Raw genomic sequence first — 15,304 nt, 5'->3', positions numbered from 1 at the left:
GCCGCGATCGGCCGAACCTGCCGCGTCAGCAGGTAAATAAAACTGGCCCGGCCCGTCAGGGTGCTTACCCTGGCGAGCCGCGTGCCAATGTTGCCAACCCCTGAAGTATGCAAGCACACTATATAGTACATTCTGCACATAGCTGAAAAAATGTTTAACTCTTCAGGGCATGGACTCAGTCTCTCCGTGTTTCCACAGGTTCTTTAACAGCAGGACCCTGATCCTGACTGCTATCTTTGGGCACTACCATAAAAGAAATAGAGAAATACTAAATAATGCTATATACTAAAAGAATGTATTTTGAACATATATTCTGAATATCTAGGATGTCTAATCTGCCAGATGTTGCAAATTGTAGTAGTAGCATTGAGAGAGTGTGGTGTTTGCTTTTATTTCACTGGCTTAAAAATAGGTTGTTGGTATAAGCACATTGCTATGCAATCTTACCTGGCACCTTTCCTTTTCATGTTCTTGATGAAGGGCTTGTATTCTGGAAGTCCACTTACTTTCCTATAACGAAAGTAAATATTCATTTAAAGATTTTGTTTGTATTAAAAATTGGTTAATAATGAAGCTGAATTACATTATATCAGCATAAAAGATTATTAATACTGCAGCACTTCAGTAACCCCTTCCTTATGACAAACAATAATTGAAGTGTCTTGTAACTGAAATGTCTCATATGTTTGAGTGTAAGTGTTATATGTTATTAATCAAACTGGAAATTATGTATTCATAGGACCCTGGACATACAAGTCCTGTCTCTCTCATTTGACAAAATATAAAGTTACAATGATATATTTCATTTTGCTAATAACAAACATATGAGTAGTTTTTTTTTCTAAATAACAAATTCAAACACTGGTTAATGGGATTTATAGTGACAATGAAATAAAACACCTTAACTTGTGAAGGATGGAGTATACTTCCCTTTGTGGGAAGAACTGAACAAATTCCACCATGAATTTTCTTCGACTAAAAGAAGGGGGGAGGGGAGGAGAACCCATCACTAAAATTTTCTAACATCTCAGAGTTTCTTATCATTTGTTCAATTTTTAAATGTATTTTTCCAAAGCAACACTAGGATCAAGAAGGCACAAATGATTCCTTCCGCCAATGAACTCCACCCAGAACATATAGGGCATAGGTGAGAATCCCAGGCCAATGTGCAGTGAATCAGAAAAGAAAAAAAATTACTTAGTAAATGAGAATTACAGAAAATTTATTCTGAATGTTACATTCTTATTTGTAGAAGTACAAACACAGAGACTAGCAGTAGTGATCACGATATTGTATATTCATCTTTACATCAGAGTACTACCTGTTTTTCAAGAAGTTGCATCATATTCTGATAATCCTGATCATTCTGAGGTCTCTCGTCTGTAAATTCATGGCTGTCTTTTAAAGTGCCTAAATTGGATTTCAGTTGAATATTGGACTTCTGTAATTCTAACAATTGCTAAGAGGAAAAATATCTGTTAAAAACCCAGCATTTAGTCAAGAAATTATTATAACTGTTTAAAGAGTTGATGTATGCATCAGACTCTCTCAACAAATGTTTCTAAGCAGTAAAAATTTATCAGTTTTACTGTGATTACAAGGATGCAGGTTAGGAACTAGTACCAACAAACTAAAAGCAGTTCTACTAAATTCACGCACATAGCTTTTCTGATGTGCCTGGACACTCACAGATTTATCCATCATCAGAACACTTGGAAATACAACTTTTGATCTTTGTGACATCACCCCATGCAGTTCTACTCTCTCAGGACCTTGCTACGGAGGCTGTTCCTCCTCTTCTATGTCACTCATAATCACCTAAACTTGGTAGGTGCCTCCAGACAGTAATGATAAAATACTAACCAATTGCAAAACAAGAACTCAGTGGTTCAGGATTAAGAAAAGAGTAACATGTAACTTGTAGGCAGGATTCCTTCATACAAATGAGTGCAATTCAGAAAAGAACTGAAAACATTTTGGAATTAAGGAGACAATACCAGAATATAACCATTAATTAATTAACTAATATTTTTTAAGTTTTATATAAGAACAGCTCTTATAATGTTAACATCATGATACTGACCTCCTTTGTAAAGGACTTTGAGATCTGCTGATGAAAAGCATTATATAAGAGCTAGGTATCTTATTATATGTTTCAAATAACAAACCAAGATCAGTTCATTACAGGCAATATTAACAGAAATTCCATATTTAAATCACTTACATTTTCTAATGCAGTATTCTTTGTAGCTAATTCTTTAAACTCCTTCATAAACATCTCTTTTACTTTCTCTATTTCATCAGCCAATTTCTCTTTTTCTTCCTCTTTCCATTTATGAAAAGATTGCAGAATTTCTTCTTCTTTTGATCTTTGATGTTCATATTCCTGAAATTATTTTAAAATGTTACTCTAAGAATTCTCTCACTCTGTTCTCATATACAAAACAATGCAACATTAAAAATGGCAAAGGTAATAGCTAAGCTATATGAGCCAAATGGTAACTTCTGTAAAATACTGTGACATCAATTTTTAAGCGGAACTTCTGAGTGAAACCAATTATTTGAACCAGTATTTCTTCCCTTCTCTAAATAAACAATTGCAGCTCCTACAGGCACTTGTGTATATAAAGGAATTTTGCCTAAATATTGCATCACATTCCTCTCTTAACCTTCAACCTGTAAGCTTTTGTTTTGCATTTATCACTCATGCTGTCCTTAACTCTTGTCTGAATAAGTCAATGGGAAGTTCTGCTTAAAAACAAAGGCCCACTTCCTTCAAATATACTGAAATTAATACTAGTTAATATATTTTAACCACAAAAGTTTAAGGCTACAAAGCCTGACCAATTTGCGTAATTTACAGACTTGAAAAAAAATATTCATATTACCTGTCTGGTTCTTGCTTACATGCTCAGAGTCTAACTGATCACGATACGTGGGGTTGGGAAGGAATTTTCCCCCAGCTCCGATTGGCAGGAACCTTGGGGGGTTTTCACCTTCCCCTGCAGCATGGAGTGCGAGTTACTTGCTGGTATTATGTGGGTATATCTCACTTGGTCAATTCCCTGCCACTGCATGGGCCTCTTGCACTGGTGCACCTTGGCTTCTCCTATTCTCTGCCCATGGCACATAATAGTTTAGTCTCCCGTGGTCTCTAATGAGTTGGTCTAATTTCAGTTGTTGGGGTTATTATATGGGTATTGGCTGATACTGGTGGCTTGTGATATACAGGAGGTCAGACTAGATAATTTGGTGGTCTCTTCTGACCTTAAAGTAAGCTAAATATAAGTCAACAAAGTAACATGGCTGCAAAAAAAGCAAACATCGTTCTGGGATGTATTAGTTGAAATGTTGAAAGCAAGATACGAGAAGGAATTCTTCCACTCCACTCTGGGCTGATTAGGCCTCAACTGGAGTACTGTGTCCAGTTCTGGGCACCACATTTCAGGAAAAATGTGAACAAATTGGAGAAAGTCCAGAGAAGAGCAACAAAAATGATTAAAGATCTAGAAAACATGATCTATGAGGGAAGATTGAAAAAATTGGGTTTGTTTAGTCTGGAGAAGAGAAGACAGAGAGGACATGATAACAGTTTTCAAGTACATAAAAGGTTGTTACAAGGAGGAGGGAGAAAAATTGTTCTCCTTAACCTCTGAGGATAGGACAAGAAGCAATGGGCTTAAATTGCAGCAAGGGAGGTTTAGGTTGGACATTAGGAAAAACTTCCTAACTGTCAGGGTGGTTAAGCACTGGAATAAATTGCCTAGGGAGGCTGTGGAATCTCAATCACTGGAGATTTTTAAGAGCAGGTTAGACAAACACCTGCCAGGGATGGTCTGTATAATACAGGGATCAGCAACCTTTGGCATGCAGCCCTTCAGGGAAATTCGCTGGTGGGCTGGGACGGTTTGTTTACCTGCAGCATCTGCAGGTTCGGCCGATCGCAGCTCCCACTGACCACGGTTCGCCGTTCCAGGCCAATGGGGGCTGTGGGAAGCGGTGCAGGACAAGGGATGTGCTGGCCGCCACTTCCCTGCTGGCCTGGAACAGCAAACCGTGGCCAGTGGGAGCTGTGATTGGTCGAACCTGCAGACACTGCAGGTAAACAAACCGTCCCAGCCCACCAGCGAATTTCCCTGATGGGCTGCATGCCAAAGGTTGACAATCCCTGATATAATACTTAGTCCTGCCATGAATGCAATGGACTGGACTAGATGACCGCTCAAGGTCCCTTCCAAAAAAAACGGTTACTCACCTTTGTAACTGTTGTTCTTCAAGATGTGTTGCTCATATCCATTCCAATTAGGTGTGCGCGCACGCGCGCCGCGTGCACAATCGTCGGAGAATTTTCTACCCTAGCAACACCCGGTGGGTCGGCTGTGGAGCCCCCTGGATGGCGCCTTCATGGCGCCGGATATATACCCCAGCCGACCCAGAGCCCCCTCAGTTCCTTCTTGCTGGCTACTCCGACAGTGGGGAAGAGGGGCGGGTTTGGAATGGATATGAGCAACACATCTCGAAGAACAACAGTTACAAAGGTAAGTAACCGTTTTTTTCTTCTTCGAGTGCTTGCTCATATCGATTCCAATTAGGTTACTACCAAGCCTTACCTAGGCGGTGGGGTCAGAGTGAGACATTGCCGTGTGCAAAACCGCTGACCCGAATGCAGCATCGTCTCTAGACTGCTGTACCAGCGCATAGTGAGTGGCGAAGGTGTGGACTGATGACCAAACCGCCGCTCTACAAATGTCCTGGATCAGAACCTGAGCCAGGAAGGCAGCTGAGGAGGCTTGGGCCCTCATGGAGTGGGCGGTGAGGCGTGGCGTTGGGGCACCGGCCAGGTCGTAGCAAGCACGAATGCAGGACGTGATCTAAGAGGAGAGACGTTACGAGGAGACCGGTAAACCTTTCATCCAGTCGGCCACTGCAACGAAGAGTTGCGTCGTCTTCCTAAACGGCTTCGTACGCTCAATATAGAAAGCGAGGGCCCTGTGTACGTCCAAGGAGTGCATACGTTGGTCTTGACAGGTGGCGTGCGGCTTAGGATGGAAGACTGGGAGAAATATATCCTGGTTCACATGAAAAGCTGATACTACCTTGGGAAGAAAGGCAGTGTGGGGGCGAAGCTGCACCTTGTCTTTGTGGAAGACTGTGTACGGAGGCTCAGACGTGAGCGCCCTGAGTTCAGAAACATGCCTTGCTGAAGTGATGGCTATAAGGAAAGCTGTCTTCCAAGATAGGTAAAGGAATGAGCAGGTAGCCAATGGCTCGAATGGGGGCCCTGTGAGCTTGGAGAGAACCAGGTTAAGATCCCACGTCGGAACGGGTTGGCGTTGCTGTGGGTATAACTGGTCTAAGCCCTTGAGGAATCTGATGACCATCGGGTTAGAGAAGATCGAGGAAGCGTGTTCTCCTGGGTGGAATGCCGATATAGCAGCCTGGTGAACCCTGACTGAAGATATTGCCAAGCCCTGCTGTTTCAGCGATAGGAGATATTCGAGTATAAGAGGAATAGACGCCTGCAAGGGGGGACATGGCCCGCTGCTCGCACCAACAGGAGAACCGTTTCCACTTGGCTAAGTAAGTGGTCCATGTAGAGGGCTTTCTACTTCCCAGCAGAATCTGTTGCACGGGATGTGAGCATCATAGCTCTGTCCTATTCAGCCATGGAGCATCCACGCTGTGAGGTGGAGCGATTTCAGGTCGGGGTGACAGAGTCGGCCGTGGTCCTGAGAGATCAAGTCTGGGCACAAGGGAAACGTGATCGGAGTTTGCACCGATAGCTCCAGAAGCGTGGTGTACCAGTGCTGTCTTGGCCAAGCTGGAGCGACTAGAATCATACGTACCTTGTCTCTTCGTAGCTTGAGCAGTACCCTGTGGACCAGTGGGAATGGAGAGAAAGCGTAGAACAGCTGGTCTCTCCACGATAGGAGGAAAGCGTCCGACAGGGAGCCTGGAGATCGCCCTTGGAGGGAGCAGAACACGTGGCACTTCCTGTTGGCTCGTGAGGCGAACAGGTCGACCTGGGGAAATCCCCATCTCTGGAAGATGGAATGGATAATATTCGGGCGAATCGACCACTCGTGTGTCTGGAAGGATCTGCTGAGACGGTCCGCTAGAGTGTTCTGGACTCCAGGGAGGAATGATGCCATGAGATGTATCGAGTGGGCAGTGCAGAACTCCCACAGGCGAATGGCCTCTTGGCATAGGAGAGACGACCGGGCTCCTCCTTGCTTGTTGATGTAGAACATGGCCGTGGTGTTGTCTGTGAGGACTGATATGTAACGGCCATGTAGGAGACCGAGAAATGCCTGACAGGCTAGGCACACCGCCATCAGCTCTCGAACATTGATGTGCAGAGCCAGTTGGGATGCGGTCTACAGGCCGTGGGTATGGTGTTCCGAGGTGAGTTCCCCAACCTAGAGATGAAGCATCTATGACCAGGTGCAGGGAGGGTTGCGGGGCGTGGAATGGCACTCCTGCACAAATCGCCTTGTGATCCAGCCACCAGTTGAAAGAGGTCAAAACTGGGCTTGGAACCGTGACCACCATGCTCAGGTTGTCCCGATAAGGGCGGGACACCGATGATACCCAGGCCTGAAGTGGGCGAAGCCGAAGTCTGGCATGCCTGGTTACGTAAGTGCAAGAGGCCATGTGTCCCAACAGGCCAAGACACATCCTTATCGTGGTGATCGGGAAGATCTGGAGTCCGTGGATGATGTTTGTGATGGCATGGAACCGAGTGTCTGGCAGAAGAGCTCTGGCGAGTGTGGAGTCTAAGATTGCCCCAATAAACTCTATTCTCTGGGTTGGCTCCAGAGTGGACTTTTCTTTGTTGAGCAGAATGCCTAAGTCGCGGAATGTTCATAGTATTATCTGAACGTGAACGTGAACCTGCTCTCTGGTGCGGCCGCGCACCAGCCAGTCGTCTAGATAGAGGAACACCTGTATCCTTTGACGACGAAGGTATGCTGCCACGACAGCCGTACATATGGTGAAGACTCTCGGAGCCGCAGACAAGCCGAAGGGAAGGACGGCAAATTGGTAGTGCACCTTGTTTACTACAAACCGCAGGAAGCGCCTTTGCGGTGGGTAGATTGCTATATGAAAATATGTGTCCTTCATGTCGAGGGCGGCGTACCAGTCCCCAGGATCCAGGGAAGGGATGATGGTCCCCAAGGAGACGATGCGGAACTTCAACTTTACTATGAATTTGTTGAGTCCGCGTAAATTTAAAATGGGTCGCAGACCCCCTTTTGCTTTGGGGATCAGGAAGTAGCGGGAGTAAAACCCCCTGCCCCTTAACTCCGACGGAATCTCCTCTATGGCCCCCATAGAGAGGAGCCCAAAAACCTCCTGGATAAGGAGATGCTCGTGAGAAGGGTCCCTGAAGAGGGATGCGGAGGGCGGGTTAGAGGGGGGGGGGATGAAGAAAACTGGAGAGCGTATCCCCTTTCCACCGTGCAAAGGACCCAACTGTCCGAGGTTATAAGGGACCAAGCACGGTGGAAACGGGAGAGGCGATCCTGAAATAAAGGAAATGGATCCTGGGTAGTGGCTAGTATGCCGTCCTCGAGCGCACCTTCAAAAATTTTGCCTAGGGCCTAAAGGTGGTCTAGGAGGGCCTTGGTTCTGATCCAGTTGGGGGCCGGTCAACCTCCGTCTACCACCTCGTCCCCGCCTTCTGGGGAAGTCCTGTCTCGGACGAGGAAGAGGGTAGAACCTTTGTGGCTGGGGCCTAAAGGGCCTGCGCTGGGGTCCTGGGACATGCATCCCCAGGGAGCGCATGATGATTCTGGAGTCCTTGAAGTTCTGCAAACGAGAGTCTGTCTTGTCCGAGAACAATCCCTGTCCCTCGAATGGCAGATCCTGCAGGGTCTGCTGCAGTTCTGGCGGTAACCCCGAAACCTGGAGCCAGGAGACGCGTCTCATGGCTATCCCAGATGCTAGAGTCCTGGCGGCCGAGTCTGCTATGTCCAGGGAGGCCTGCAAGGAGGTCCTAGCCACCTTTTTACCTTCCTCCACTAAGGCCCCGAACTCCTCTCTCGAGTCCTGGGGAACTAACTCTTTGAATTTACTCATGGAGTTCCATGAGTTGTAACTGTAGCTCAAGAGCGCCTTTTGGTTCGCAGCTCTGAGCTGCAGACCCCCCCGCTGAGTAAACTTTACGCCTGAACAAATCGAAGTGTTTGGCGTCCTTCGATTTGGGCGCTGCCGCCTGCTGACCATGGCGCTCTCTTGCGTTCACTGAGGACACGACTAGTGAACATGGTGGAGGGTGCATATATAAGTACTCATGGTCCTTGGAGGGGACAAAGTACTTCCTCTCTACACCTTTGGCAGTGGGTGAGATGGAGGCAGGGGTTTGCCATATGGGATTGGTGTTAGCTGAATAGTACGAATTAGTGGTATCGCCACCCGGGATGGGGCATCAGCCGACAGGATGCTGACCACCGGGTCCTGTACCTCCACTATCTCCTCTGCCTGCAGGTCCATGTTGCATGCCACCCTACGTAATAGGTCTTGGTGGGGAAGGAGATCTATTGGGGGTGGGCCAGAAGCTGTCGTGCCCGCCACCGCCTCATCCGGGGAAGATGAGGAGGATGCCTCCGGGGGTAAGGGATCCAAATGAGGGTCCGGCTCTAAGGGTCCCTGATGTGAAGGATCTCCTGCCCCGGGGTCTGGGGCCTGTGCTGGTGTTGGCACGGGAGCCTCCATGTCCCCTGGGGGAGGACGGGAGATGGTGGCCTCCGGAACTCTGGGCTCAGATTGTGCCAAGAGAGAGGCCGCTGGTGGAGCCCCTTGCGCTTGGTGGTACGCCCATGGGGTCCAGAAAGACCAATGCGCAGGGTCCTGTGTAGGGTCCTCTGCCCCCTCCTGCCAATGACCCAAGTTGTCAGCAGCCTGACCCTGAGCAGGGTATGCCGATCGGGAAGCCCCGTCGGACGAGCAAGATGCCGATCTTGAGGACGAGGGCGGTGCCGAGCGTGGTTGCATCGGCTTGACCCAGTACGGTGCCGACCGGCGCCGGTCCACAGGCGAGCGGTCTCTGCGCGGTGCCGGTGAGCGGTACCGGGATCGAGAGCGATGCCGATCGCCATGCCAGTACCGAGATCCGGATCTGGATCGGGATGACGAAAACCGCCTGTAGCCTCGGTGCCAGGAGCGGCCTTTCGAACGGGAGCGGCGCTCGTACCGGTGCCGAGAACTGCGTCTGGACTCCAATCAGTACCCATGCTCAGGACGGTGCCGAGACGTAGACCGGCGCCGGGAAAAAGACCTAGGCCGCGAGTACGACCGGTGCCGAGATGAAGATCGGCGTTGGGACTGCGAGCGGCGTCGGGACCTGCTCCGAGACCGGGAGCGGTGCCGCGAGTCCAGGCTCGTAGATGGTGGCTGTACCAGGACCGGCTTGCCCCTGGATTGCATGGTCCGAAGGGCAGGCGGTGCCACGGGCTGAGACGGCGCCGGCTCCGTGAGGGCAATGGGGTCTTTTGCTGTTGCGAAGGTCTCCGGAGTAGAAGGGAGACAGGGCTCCACCACAGAACGAGGCAGTGAGCCAGTCCGCACCGGACTCAACAGCCCTACCCCCAGTGCCGAAGTCAACAGTGTTGAGGATGTCTGCACCCTCTGGCGTTCCAAAGGTGGACGCGGCTCTACCACCGGTGCCGGGGGAGCCGGTGCCTGTAGGACAGCGGCGTCCTGAGTCTTGCGGGGTCTTTTATGTCCCGGAGATAGGGAACAGCGCCGAGGCGCTTGTGGCGGACGCGGTGCCGAGGGAGGACGGTGCCGTGAGGCCTTAACCGCGTCTGCTCGAGCTGCAGTACCGGCGGGTGCCGCTGGGGCACTGCGCACCGAGGTGCTCGGTGCTGGGACTTGGCGCGCCAAAGAAGGATCTGGGCTAAGTGCCGCCTCCATAAGGAACTGCTTGAGTCTGAAGTCCCGCTCCGTTTTGGTCCTGGGTCTGAAAGCCTTACAGATTTTACACTTATCTGTCTGGTGAGACTCCCCTAAGCACTTCAGACAAGAGTCGTGAGGGTCTCCCACTGGCATAGGCTTAGCACAGGTCGCGCATGGCTTAAAGCCAGGAGCCTTGGGCATGAGCCCGGCTGTGCGCCGGGGGAAAAGGGGGACAAATAGCCCCCTTAAGCCCCGCTTACTATTTACAACTATTTATACTAGTGAACAAACTATTAACAACAAATTACTAATCTAAAGAATATAACAAAAACTATCTAGAATAACTAACGAGTAAAGCTAGGGAGAGTGGAGAACAGCTATGACCGTCACGGGTGGTAAGAAGGAACTGAGGGGGCGCTGGGTCAGCTGGGGTATATATCCAGCGCCATGAAGGCGCCACTCCAGGGGGCTCCACAGCCGACCCACCGGGTGTTGCTAGGGTAGAAAATTCTCTGACGATTGTGCACGTGGCGCGCGCACATCTAATTGGAATCGATAGGAGCAAGCACTCGAAGAAGAATTCTATGATTCTATGACTCTATGGGTTCAATTGTTACTATGTTATCAAGCAAATTATAACCCAATATTAATGAATCACATTACCAGAGAAAAACATGCAATCAATCCATCAGAACCAGCAAAATAAAAGCAAAAATAATGGCATTGGGTACTCATCATTCCCTTGATGTGGAGTCCTACAAAATCTACATTTTTACAGCAAAAGCTCGCGCAAGGTGCCCTCACAACTTTAAGTGAGAAAAATAATTTTAAAATAATATACAAAAGAATTGGGCTAAACAAGGTAACTCTGGCTATCAGTAAATATAGCTGTCACTCATATATACAGATTGTAAGGAAGGGGGAACTTGAAATCTCAGGCTTGATAATGGCTTATACAGACTTTCAACTTAAAGTCATTGCTTTTAACAGAGTACTAGGAGAATAGTGACCAAAAAAGCAATCACTGTCTGGTAGCTTTTCAGTGCTTACTGTATATGAAACAAACTGGTGGGCTCAGTGTTGTTAGTGGCCAAGTGCCCTCCAACACATGCTTGTAGGGGATATCAAGGCAATGACTGCAAGGATAGTAGAAATGGCAGAAACAGCTCATAATGAGAAAGGTTTGTTCTTCTGGTACTGTACATACCATGAAGTTCTCTGTTCTTCTACACTAACAAGGACAGTTTCAAGGCTGGTGCATTCACCTTGAGGCAGTTGTTAGATATGAATAATGTGGGGGAAGCCCTGAGAAGGACTGGAAGTCCCCTACCTCCATGATGCTGATATCCTGGAACTCCTCCTCAGAAATAAGGGTCTCTTCTTTCATAACATCTGGATCGTGCTGGGCAGACCCTCTCATTCCTCTGGTATTAGTAGGGGGGCTACTGGAGTCGGATGTAGGCCCCTAGTTCAGAGTTACTTCTGTTCCCACCCAATATGGCTTGTCAGACCTCCACATGGAAGTGGGGGGAGGGGCAGCACACTCTGAGCAGAACAGCCTCACTATTAGGGCAGTACTGGAGATGAGCAGGAAGGGGATTTCTTCCCTTTCCTCCATGGTATTTTTAGGCTTTTATATTGCTTCTTCTGTTCCACAGGAACTCTGGTGCCATCTAAGGCCCAGAAATTAAGATATCACTTCACAGAAAAGATGCCAGCTGCAGCTACCCAGCAGGGGCATGATACCTGGGCAAGTTCTTGTGAGCCTACAGATGGAATCAGGGATGGAGACAAAAATCTTCATTCTGGATTGATTGTCACCTGGCAGAGTGACAAAAGAGAGGACACACACCTGGCATACACATGATCATGGAAACCATACTGCCACCTTCAGGGATAAAGCTTATTTAAGCTCATTTCTATTGCTTTTTATTAAGTAGCTTCCTTCCACCAGAAAGTTTCTGGTTTTGTTAGTATAGTTGGGTGAATTTTACTGAGGTGGGTAAAATTATTCAACAAATAAGGATATGTTTTGTTATTCTACTCACTATCCTTGTGCCTTACATATCAAATGCAACTTTGCTTTCTCAGTATTACTCTGCCTAACTGTCCTTGTTTCAAAGGTATAAACAAACAGGGAACTGAATAGCTAACATTTTTGTGGATTTTCTAATGGTTAAGCTAAAATATTTATCTATAGAAATGATTTGTTATTAAATACATATTGGGAGCATCATCAAATTAAGGTCCCACATGCTTTGTAATAGGATTGACCTAATTATACAGAAAAAAACCACAACTGTTGTGTCTGAAGTATTCTGATATGACAGACAGGAAATTTTGCTGCAGCTTCAAGTAATTTTTTTTAAATGAATTACTATTAATTTAAAATCAAAACAAATCATACTATCCAATCAGTATCATTGGTGCCATTTAATTTGGTATTAAAAAATGATGTATTTTATTGCTGCCCCTTACATTTTCAGTTTTTTTGTACACTGCAGAATTTTGTACCAAACATAGAAAATTACATTCTAGAAGTTCTCCGGGGAACCTGAATGCTTAAGTAAAAGACAGATGGGGCTTTTGGCACTTGGGAAGGCATAGGAGATAGTTTGGGGTTGCAAGATAAGCACATTATAGCCGGAAATAGTTATCAACAATGACATTTTAAACTACTGCCATTGGATTTCAGAGCTAAATGGGGCAGTTCACGTGTCTGCAGAGCTATTGTTTCAGGCTGTCTGCAGACTCAGGCAGATATGCCTAACACAGTTACACAGTCCCATTTAAAAATTCTCATTGCAACCATAGGGCTAGAAATTTATTTTAAAAAAATGAAAGCTTAAATTCATGAGGAAATTATGTGGTAAATTCTGCATCTGCAAATTCATCCTGTATATGAGTACTATATTTAAAAAGTAATAAATTAATAAATTTAGTACCAACAATGTCAGAAATTATGCAATTGCAAAATATAAATATATAAATTAACAACTGGAAAATGGGTGATTCAGGGAATTAGTACGGAGTATGAAGCCACTTGCTTGACTCTGCAAACAGTAGTAATGACTAAAAGTTGTTAGTCTTTGGTGGACATTTGGCAACCTCTGCTGAACGAGTCCAATTGCAAGTGGATAACAAAGGCAAAGACATAATCAGAATTAGTAGAATTGCTAGTCGTCTAGCAACATAAATTTATTTGGCCTCTATTTTCCTTCCACGCTGTTGTCAGTTTGTGAATAAACTGTAGGCTTCAATTTTTAGAAATATTAGCACAGTCCCCTTCACGGGAAAAAAAAAACAGGCAATAGTAAGGATTTAAGGGCCTAAGAAAAAATGTAAATTTCCCCCCCTTCATTCCATTTTTTCCCCACCAATAATGCCCCAAATTCCTCCTGTTTTCCCTCAGGCCTCATACCAGGCCTCTGATACAAGGGCTTATGTGTCTCAGGTTCTCTTCCTACTACAATAGGGACAGAGGGCAAGTGAGGCCAGCAGCAGGCTCCAAAGGTCTCCCCTTTTTGTTGTAAGGTTATTTAGTTCTGTAAGAAAATGGTGGTTCGTCTGGTAGGATAGGAAAGAGTTATCCCACTGAAGAGAGGGATATCTGGGGTGACAATGGAGGTCAGTCACAGTGGCAGGATGTACTCAGCCAGCCCCCTCCACACCCCTTTCTCTATACTTTCTCCCTCGGTCCTCCCATGACAGCTTGAATATTGTCAGGGGAAAGAGATAGAGAGGGGCTTCCTGCCAGTGTAAGCATGAATTTCAGAACTTCTCAGTCAGCTCCCTAGCTAAGACTCCTGTAGCTTCAAAGGATGTGTTTTGGGTGCATCAAGATGTCTGTGATAGACTACTGGGATTGCTGTGTGTTCTGTGCCATAAGGAAGAAAATGCTTTAGCTGCATGAGCCATCTGTTCAAGCACTTGAACTATCAAATACGGACAGACCGGCTAGCATATCTAGCAAATGCCCATGTTAGTTCAGGTCCACTATGCTGACATGAGAAATTTTCTTCAGCAACCTAGGATCAAAGATTCACATTGAGGGAATCAGAACCATGTTACAATGCAAACTTTTCATAATGCTTTATTTATTTATTTAAAGATAAGAGGCTTTGAGTTACTTTACTACTGCTCCTCACAGTCATGCTGATGACTGCAAGACTGAGACACTGCCTCTCACTTCCAAGAGTATCTGACCTTACAGACCCAGTCTAGTACAGATAAGTTGTGTGGAGGTGATTCACATCAAAAGCTGGGCAGCAACTTCTATAAGGAAAAGTGCTTCACATCAAAGCTGCTTTAAAGCTGAATATTTTAAAACTTCACTCTAATAATGTGAGGGTAAGATAAAGACCAAATTTACTCTGATTTTTAAAGCTACATTTAAAAAGCCTCATTTACAATTTAACGTTACCTCTATTTGGTTCTCCTTGACATTTTTACTCATTGCAAGTAAACGAACCATTCTCTTTCCCCTTCTGATCACAATCTTGCAGTTTCCTATAAAGGAATCTGACTAAGGCCATGTCTACGCTTGAGAGCTTACAGCAGCACAGCTGTACCGATACAGCTGAGCTGCTGTAAGATCGCTCGTGTAGCGGCTCTATGCTGATGGGAGAGAGCTCTCCTGCTGACATAGCGCTGTTCACACCGGCGTTTCTGTTGGAGTAACTTATGTTGCTCTGGGGTGTTTTTTCACACCCCTGAGCAACATAAGTTATACCGACAAAAGTGGTAGTGTAAACATGCCAAAGGGTATGTCTACTCAGCAGCTGAGAGGTTTAATTCCTGTTGGGATATGTATGGGTTAAGTAGAAACCTGGGAATCTGCTAATGTGCTGACATGGCATTAGAGGACAAAGGCATAAGAAGGCTGTAGTTCCTTGTTCAATAAATAAGTTGCCATATTTTGCCCTTCCCTGTTGCTTGTAAGAATTGATAAATGTTGCAGCTGCATAAGAAATGTGAGGATCTAAAGAATACCTTTTGGGTAAAACAGTGTTATATCCTCCTCCCTTCCTTTCCCAGCTACATAAACAAGCCCTGGATTATGCCCCCTTCCTACCTTCCCTGAGAATTGCTGACCAGGGAGATTTGTGGCACCAAATTTTTGCAAAGAAATATATTTTCAAGGTAAAATGCCTGTGTAATATGTTTAATGCTGTGCACAGATAAGGTAAGTTTACTAACAAAATGGGTGTTTTTATTATTTAATAAAGGTTTTTGGGGTGTTGTAACGGATGTAGGCGTGTACATATTAACAAACAAAAAGAATGTGCTGTAACTAATTCAGTGTTTACTGGACAAATGGGTCCAGGGGAACAAGTATCGCAATAAAGAAGCCTGTACTCATATCTGCCTCTGGGTCAACCTGCTCTTTCTTCTAACAATTCCC

General features: G+C 46.1%; 1 protein-coding gene across 4 annotated transcripts in view; it reads right to left on the bottom strand.

Annotated features, from left to right (window-relative positions):
- The window catches only part of DZIP1 (DAZ interacting zinc finger protein 1), a 77,329-nt gene that overhangs the window by 44,991 nt on the left and 17,034 nt on the right, over nt 1-15,304 (bottom strand). For all 4 annotated transcript variants that reach the window (XM_034758255.1, XM_034758254.1, XM_034758257.1 and 1 more), the window contains 3 exons: nt 2,225-2,386; nt 1,322-1,459; nt 448-510 (listed from right to left, as the gene is read on the bottom strand). In XM_034758255.1, the coding sequence (XP_034614146.1) occupies nt 448-510; nt 1,322-1,459; nt 2,225-2,386 (363 nt within the window). The remainder of the gene's footprint in view (nt 1-447; nt 511-1,321; nt 1,460-2,224; nt 2,387-15,304) is intronic.

This window comes from Trachemys scripta, chromosome 1 (genome assembly GCF_013100865.1).
Source record: "Trachemys scripta elegans isolate TJP31775 chromosome 1, CAS_Tse_1.0, whole genome shotgun sequence".
Classification (NCBI taxonomy): domain Eukaryota; kingdom Metazoa; phylum Chordata; order Testudines; family Emydidae; genus Trachemys; species Trachemys scripta.
This window is presented reverse-complemented; position numbering and strand designations above follow the sequence as displayed.